The 8462-nt window shown below is 51.7% G+C and overlaps 1 protein-coding gene across 1 annotated transcript in view; it reads left to right on the top strand.

The window, feature by feature from the left end:
* The first annotated feature begins 6710 nt into the window (after positions 1-6710).
* The window catches only part of ARL8A (ARF like GTPase 8A), a 12408-nt gene continuing 10656 nt past the window's right edge, over positions 6711-8462 (top strand). The window contains exon 1 of the mRNA XM_069074569.1: positions 6711-6888. Within this exon, the coding sequence (XP_068930670.1) occupies positions 6766-6888 (123 nt within the window). The 5' untranslated portion in view covers positions 6711-6765. The remainder of the gene's footprint in view (positions 6889-8462) is intronic.

The following is an 8462-nucleotide window of genomic DNA, read 5'->3' as shown; positions in this document are numbered from 1 at the left end:
GAGGGCCAGTTTGTTTCCAGATACAGTCTAGGACTTGCTGCCACTCTAGGCAACCTGCCATCAGACCTAGCTTCCTCTGAGGTCAGAATTCTCAAACCAATCCGACTTCCCAGGTGTCTCCAGGACTAAGCACCACATTCCTGGAGAGAAAGGATCAAATTAGAGACCCATGAACCATCCCCTCCAACCTAAGCATGGAAGAACGTCTGGCTTTTGTGCCATGACATCTCACCTCAATCAGTGTGGACATGGTAGTACCATCCCTGGGTCCTCAGGGAGCTGATCCTCAAGGAGGGTCCTTATTCATTATCTGTTACTTTTCAAAGAATAGTGTTAAAAGATTTTACTTAGGGGGTGGCTAGGTGGCACAGTGAATAGAGCACTGACCCTGGAGTCAGGAGGACCTGAGTTCAAATCTGGCCTCAGACACATAACACTTAATTAGCTGTGTGACCTTGGGCAAGTCACTTAACCCTAATTGCCCTCCAAAAAAAGGCAAAAAAAAGGTTTTGCTTGGCCTTCCTGGGACATGCCTCACAGAGAATATGATTTCTGAAATGCTGTTATCTGATCCCTACAAGCTAGGTGCATCCTTGTAGATAGATGAAGCTGGGGGTAGGTCTCTCAAGTGCCTGATCCTATCCTGAGCTCAACCCAGCAGAGAGAGAAGCTGCAGGGATTTCCATGGTGTTTTCTCTTAACCCCACCCCTCAATCAATGACCCTATCTGCCTTTTACCTTCTGCTCCCTTTGAGGACTAAAAATAAGAAAACTCTAAGAAGGTGATCAAGTGGAAAAATAGAAATTTCTTGAATTACAGGGTTTTTTCCTTCGTACTTGAAAGAAATACTTTTGTACATAAGAACAAAGCTTGCTGTTGAGGTTTACTTGTCCATCAGGTTATACATAATGGGGATGGAGTTATGCTGGTCTGGGTCTCTGTCGCCAAGAGTGCATTTGTGGGATAAAGGTGTCCAGGCCTAAAAGTGCCACCTGTAGGCAATCCCTCTCCCCTGGTCATCTGAGTTTCTTAGAACATGGCAGAAAAAGCCCTCAGTATTTAGCACAGATCCTTCCCACCTTTCTTCTCAAGTCTATTCTCTTAGGGCTCATCATTCTCCAGGAAACAAGTTGGAACTCCAAAGGACTCAGGGTTTTTCTGTAGGGAAGGAGTAGAATCCTGGTGTCTGAGAATTTGCATGGCCTCAGCCTCCCCCTCCCCCCCAAAGCAAGGGGATGATTCTTTCTGGGAGTAGATACTTTCTGGCAGGCCACTGTGGTACAGAGGAGAGGAATGAATTTGAAAAGGCCTCATTTCAAATGTCACAATCACTTAGTACCAGTGTGATCACAGACAAGTCATTCTGAGTATTTATTGCTTCATCTGTGAAATGAGAATTAAAAACACTTGTACTGGGGTGGCTAGGTGGCGCAGTGAATAGAGTACCAGCCCTGGAGTCAGGAGGATCTGAGTTCAAGTCTGGCCTCAGACACTTAACACAAAAACTAGCCGTGTGACCCTAGCCAAGTCACTTAACCCCATTTGCCCTCCAAAAAGCAAAAAACAACAAAAAAAAACACTTATACCACTTCCTTCTCATAATATTGGGAGAGAAAAGTATTTTATGAACCTTAAAGTGCCAAGTAAATAGTCAATAAACATTTATCAGGCATCTGCTATGTGACAGGCATTGAGTTAAGTGATGGGAATAAAAATACAGGAACACCCCACCCCCCTGCAGTTCCTGCCCTCAAGGAGTTTACAATCTAATGGGAGAAGATAAAACACATAAAGCTGAAAAGTGGGTGTGGAGAGGGTGAAAGAGGAATAGGTATCTGGGATACTCTGGGGTATTCTAGGAGCTCTAGCACCTGGTGTGGGGGCTTGCAGAGCCTTCTTCCAGGCGGCTCATCCGCCTTTGGTGTCCACCTGATTCACTCAGCTCTCACTCATGGGTGACTCCAAGAATCTATAGAATGGTTGTGGGCCACACCCCAGTAAACTGTCTGGGTTAAACTAGGCTGAGGGTAACTGATAGCCATGAAATATGTCAGTGAGTTAGGGAGATGTCTACTCCAAGCTTGGGAAGACTTCCCCTGTGGAATGGGTGGATGAGAACAATGTGTTCCAAAGGCCATGAAGGAAGCTGAAGCAGGCAATGTGGAGAGCGTAGAGCTTGGTCAGACATCACAGATGCCAAGGCCATGCATTGCATCCCAGGCCATCACCAGTCATCTTGACCTTTGTCCTGCCACTGGACTTCTGTGACTCTGGGAGAGTGAGGCTGACACCTTGCACAGCTCTGCCTCGCTTAAATCCAATTCAAGTGCAAGTCAAGACACCACCCCGTGATGTCACAGGTCCTCTTCAAAACGAAAGAAGAACAGCAACATGACCTGGGGGGAAAGTGGAGAAGTCAGAAAAGTCCCAGGTGAGAAATGAAGAGAGCCCTCTCCTTAAATGGAGGTATGGAATGCATAGTCCCCCTCCCCCCTCCAATCAGGGGCAAAGGCAGTGATGAGGTAGATTGGATCTGCGCAAAAATAGGGAAGAAGAGAAGAAGGGAGAAGAAGAGGATAATATTCTCACCTGCTTGGCAACTCTGGTTTAACTGAATTCACTGGTAGTCTCTTTGTCAACCAAGAGGCTACTAACTTCCCAGTTGGAGGGTTTTGGGTTTTGTTTTGTTTTTTGCCTTTTGGAGGGCAATTGGGGTTAAGTAACTTGCCCAAGGTTACACGGCTTGTTTTTTTGTGTGGGTGTTAAGTATCTGAGGACAGAACCGAACTCGGGTCCTCCTGACTCAGGGCCCAGCGCTTTACTCACTGCGACACCTAGCCGACCCAGGAGGTATTTTTCTTCCACAATGAGCAAGGTGTACTGGGAAAAGAAGCACCTGGATGTTCAGTGTCTGGTCTCTCCAGCCTTTGCCCACTCTTCCATTCCCCTTCACTGTTTGCTCTCATCTCTGGAAGGCCAAATAGGTGCTACCCTTCCTCACCTCCTTTTAGGAAGGAAAGACTCCTCACCCCTTAAAGCAGATAGGTGGTATAAGCACCACCATCTTTTATTTCCAGAAAGTCTCTTAAAATTGAATTTCATTTAGACAATTTAGACTTCTCAAAGTTTAGGGATCAGGAGAAGCAAGAAAGGGGCTGGCTAAGAAGGAAGTCAAGAGAGGGACATTGGACATAGATAGGATCATTACAGCCACAAATATTACTGACTTCTTCAAAGCAGGTACTTCAAGTTTCCAGGGATGTCTGAATCAGAAGTTAAGGGATATAAGCTTAAGTACTCAATTTAGTCCTTACAGTCTATGACCTTGGACAAGTCTCCACCACTCTGGCCTCTGCTTCCTGGTGCAAAATGAGAGAATTGTACTAGATTGTCCCCAAAGTCATTCCAGTTCCAAAAATCTAACTGGCTCACTCAGGAAGGTGGCTCTCATTCTTCCCCAGCTGAGGTGGTTTCTGAATAAGGGGCAGAGACCAGGGAGATAGCTAAGGGTTCCAGGAAAATTCTACTAAGGCTCTGTTATTTTGCTCCATTTTAGCCAAAGAGAAAGATTTTGAGGGGGTCTGATTTTTTGTCCAGGCACAGTGACAGTCAATAAGAAGATCTTTTTAGAATATGCTCATGAGATTTTGGGTCAGCAGACAAAGTGGGGCTTAAAAGCAAAACCTCCTACTTTGGCCCTGAAGAAGGAAACACTGCCTAGGGACTGCCTTGAAACACAAAGCCTAGAAAAGCAATTGAAGCATGGGGTTAGAGTGGTACAGACAGCCCAGGCAAATGCAGGCTGGCCATGCAAGTATCTAACTTAGCTGGGGGAGGGGTGCCCTTCCATAGGACTATTTTGGGGGCTGTAACGGTTGGCAGGCCAGGCCTATCTACAGCTCTGGGCACCTCATGATGGAAACTGTTTATTTCTTAACCAAACAGACAAACCTTTTCCTTCCCCTCATTCGAACCATCTTCCCTGGAAATCCCCTGTTAGAAATTCTTAACAGCCAGACCTCCCCCCTCTCTTTTTTTTTTTTTTCAAACCACAGGGACACTAGCAAGAATCTTATTAACCATAACGACTCTATCCAGGCCAGAGTCTTTCTTACAGAAGTGGTTTGCCTCTGTAGGACACAGGAAGGAGGGGTAAGGAAATAAAAGACCAGAACGAGGCTATTTGTTGCCTCTGAGTGCAATTTGTACATCTGGTGCCTGTATCCCCTGTGGGTACTCAATAATTTATTTTCAGCTGGTGGCAACTTATACCCTCTGGTTCTCTTCTCAGACTGTCCCATTCCCATCACTACTTCTAGCTACCAAGAGGGCCGAGTTTCCTCTCTCCCTCTCCCAAACCTGATTCCCTTACATGTCTAGAATTGGAGGATTCAGAGCCAGATCTAATCCCCCCCTCTCATCTGACGGATGGGGATACTGAGACCCAGAGAGATAAAGTAAGCTGTATAAGGTCACACAGGGAGTAAGGAGACTCCAGGATCAAACCCAGGCCCAGTGACTCCAAATTCAAGTCCCCTTCCAGTATACAATGCTGCTGCTGCCTTTAACCCCCCAACTGTTCATCCTACCTACCTTCCCCTCCCCCCCCTCCCCAGTTCTTCCACACATTGACACACACTCCAAAGCTTCACTGAAAGGCTGATCTCAGCCATCATCGGATCAAGTGAGCTAATTTTGTAAACATTCTCAGATGTGACTCAGTGAGGCCATCCGAGCTGACAAAAAGCACCTCAACTACCCTTTCTGGGGGTAGGGTTGAGAGACAACAGAACAAGTGGTTTGTGTGTTGATTGAGGGGACTAGAATATCCTTCTTACCCTCCTCTCCTCACCCCTTTTGACCTCAACTTTTTCTCTGCACAAAAAACCCAACATGGCATAATGCAGAGTACAAATCTCAATGTCAGAAAGACCTGAGTTCAGATTCGACCTCTGACACTTAGTATCCATATAACCAGGAACAAGTCATTAAACCAACAAACATTTATTAAGCACCTACTATGTTGCAGGTACTGTTAAATGCTAGAGCGAAGCATGTAACCTCTCTGACCCTCAGCTTCCTCATCTGTAAAATACAAGTGATACTGTAATTTAAGTCCCTGCCTGAATGCTTTGCACAGTGCCTGACACATAGCAGGCTCTTAACGGATGTTGATTGATTACCTCACAGTACTATGGGGAGGATCAACTAATACTCATAATAACAGTAATTGCTAGTATTTGTCTAGTGCTTTTAAGGTCTGCAAAGAGGTTTATGAATTATCTCATTTTATCCTCACACCAACCCTTTGGCCTTGCAAAATTGAAAGTGCTATCTATTAAAACAATGAACCTTTAGTAAAAGTTCCTGTGTCAATACTATGTGAAACAAATGTCTTACTAGCCTTTAAGACACTGTGTGTCAATACAAGTGAGACAAAATGTCTCACAATGAGCCTTCAAGGTGCCTACTGTGTGCCAATAAAAAAGTGGTACAAAATATCAGCAATGATAATTTCCAGGGACTGAAAACTAGGATAAAGGAGAAAGATACCAGGTGAAGATGGTGCTGACAGTGATGGGAGGAAGGCAGGGCAAATTAGACCATTTCCCTAAAATGCTTCCCCCAAGATACATTCTGCCATAGCTCCCTCTTTCCTCCTCCTTTCCTTCCTCTTACCTGGGGCTCAGACCCAAGGCTGGGGGTGGGGTGGGGTGCAGGGCCTGTGCATGGAAAGGAGGAGAAAGGAGGAAAAAGGAGAGCAGCAGGAGGAGGAAGAGGTGGAGGGATAGGAGGAAAGGAGAGCAGCAGCAGGAAGAGGATGGGAGGGAGATAAGGAATGGGAGGTGAGACAAGAGGAAAGGAGACTATCAGGGAGGAGGACAGGAATGGAGGAGGAGGGATGGGAGGAAGGATGGGAGAAGAGAGTAGCAGCAGGAGGGAGGGGAGGAGAGCAGCAGCCTGAGGGAGAGGAGAAGGGAGGGGAGGGGAGAAGCAGGGGAAGGAGTTGGGAGGGGAGCAGGGAGGGGAGGAGGGAAGGTAGGAGAGCAGCAGGGGAAGGAGGAGGGAGGGGAGGGGAGAAGCAGCAGGGGGAGTAGGAGGGAGGGGAGGAGAGCAGCAGCAGGAGGGAGGGGAGAAGCAGCAGGAGGGAGGGGAGAAGGGAGGGGAGGGGAGAAGCAGCAGGAGGGAGGGGAGGAAAGAGAGGAGCAGGGAGGGGAGGAGGAAAGGGAGGAGAGCAGCAACAGCATCAGGGGGAGGAGGACCGGGAGCGGGAGGAGGAGCACAGGAAAGGAGAGCAGCCGCGGCAGCCGCGCGGAAGGGGGAGGGCTCTGAGGCCACACCCATTGGCGGGCGGGGAGCGGGGAGCTGGGAGGGAGCCGCTGGTGCTGCTGCTGCTGCTGCTGCTACTGCCGCCGCCGCCGAGGCTGCTCGGGAGGGCCGGGCGGGCAGGCGGACAGGCGAGGGTGCAGGCGGCAGCGGGCCCGGGCCGCGCGGGGAGGCGGGCGGACCGACGGGCGGACGGAGGCGCGAGCGGGCGGGGCTGCTTGGCGGGCGCCAGCTGCCCTGACACACAGACACCCCGAGCGCGGCCGGACCGCCGGACGGGCGGCGCCGGGCCGGAGCGGCGGCGCCTGCAGCCGAGCCGCCGGCTCCCCGCGGCGGGCCGGGCAGGCGGGCAGGCCGGCGGGCGGCCCGGCTCGGGCCGGGAGCGGAGCGCGGCGCAGGGCGCAGGGCGGGCGGGGCCCGCGGCCGGAGCCGCCACCATGATCGCTTTGTTCAACAAGCTGCTGGACTGGTTCAAGGCCCTGTTCTGGAAGGAGGAGATGGAGCTCACGCTTGTGGGGCTGCAGTACTCGGGCAAGACCACCTTCGTCAACGTGATCGCGGTACGCGGCCGGGGGCCCCTCCCCGTTCGGGGGGCGCTGGCTGGGGGGGTGGGGGGGGGGCATGACGAGGGGAAGTCCGCTCGCGCCCCGCCGCGGGTGGGGGGGGCTGTTAGTGAGCCCCGCGGGGGGGGGTGGGGGGGTAACCCCTCCCAGCCGGAAGAGGAAGGACAGCCCCGAGTGGGGGAGGGGGAGATGTCATCCTCGTGGGGCCTTGCGGGGAGTGGGAACCGAGAGGCCACTTCCTCCGGCCCCGTGACTGTTGCGGGAGGGGTGCCCGGGAGCAGTGCCGGGGGAACCCCGGGGGAGCGGGGGCCCCGGGACGAGATGCCCTCCAGAGAGGGTCCGGCGGCAGCGGTGGCGGCGTCCCGGAGGCGTGGAAGGGGTTAAACCTCTTCCTGAAGGGAGGATGAGCTCGCTGGGTGTGAGCTGAGGCTGCAGTGAGGGCTGCGGCCTTCGGGGCCTGCATCCCTCGGCCGAGCCGGGACCCCCCCGCACCGGGCCCGGCGCCTCGCAGGATTGGGGGCGCCAATTGGGGGGGGCAGGAGACCCCCCCAGACTTGGGGGGCCCGGGTGACTTCCCATGACCTGCCACTCGAATTCCCCGATCTGGCAGATGGGAGGGCTTATGGGCTGTGTCAGCATTTCGGGGGCTGAGATCCTGGGTCCTCCGAGACAGATGTCATCGCATCAGGCCTGGGGTGGGCGGGGACCGGGAAGAAGGGCAGGCCGGCCTCCCCAGAGTTACATGAGTTCACCCTCGTGTTCCTGGAGGCTCCAGAAAGAGTCCAGGGCCCCCTCCCCACCCAGTTCTGCCTCCTCGTCCTGTCCCAACTGCTCCTTTTGGCCCGGGAAGCCCGACCGGGTCTTTGCCCTCAGGGACCCAGCTGCCCACTTTTCCCTCCCTAGATCTATAGTCAGGGACCTCGGGGTTAGAGTCTGGGGGTCATTGGGGACCTTTGGCTATCTCGGACTGGGGCACAGGAGCCCCAGGTCTCTCTTTTCCTTCTCCCCCTTAACTTTGGAGGAGTCAGACATTCAGAGAGGGAGTTAGGAACTGTTTTCTTGGGGACACAAAAGGCCATAACTAGAGAGGCCTATTTCTACCATGAATGGGCCAATGGTTGGAGATTGCTGCTGAATTTGGCCTGGTGTTTTTTGCTGGCAAGCAGTGAGCACCTGGGGGACAAATCTAAAGTGTGTGTAAGATTTTTAACAATAAATTGTTTGCATATACCGCAAAATGAAAGCTATATGATAACATCGTGTAGTGGAAAGAGAATTGTATTAAGAGCCAGAGAATAGATCCTGCTTTCTATTGTGCTGGTTACCTGAGTGACCTTGGGCAAGTCTCTGGGCCTCAGTTTCTTGTCTTTGAAATGAAGGTCTTGAGAGAAAAAATGAGGAGTTTGGACAAAATGGTCTCCAAGGCCCTTTCCATTTCTAATAGTCTTATCACCTGAATTCTGTAGGTTTGGCTAGGTTAGGGTAGAATGCTGTGACTGTTTGTTTTTAGCCCTGGGTCCTGAGAGAAGTTGATACTGTTCTGCTCTTGGCCTAGGGAAGATCATGGGGGG

Source organism: Petaurus breviceps, unplaced genomic scaffold (genome assembly GCF_028583685.1).
Source record: "Petaurus breviceps papuanus isolate PSGF00001 unplaced genomic scaffold, PetGlider_PUasm1.0 90895, whole genome shotgun sequence".
NCBI lineage: Eukaryota > Metazoa > Chordata > Mammalia > Diprotodontia > Petauridae > Petaurus > Petaurus breviceps.
Note: the sequence above shows the minus strand (reverse complement) of the source record. Positions and strands in the feature narration are given on the sequence as shown.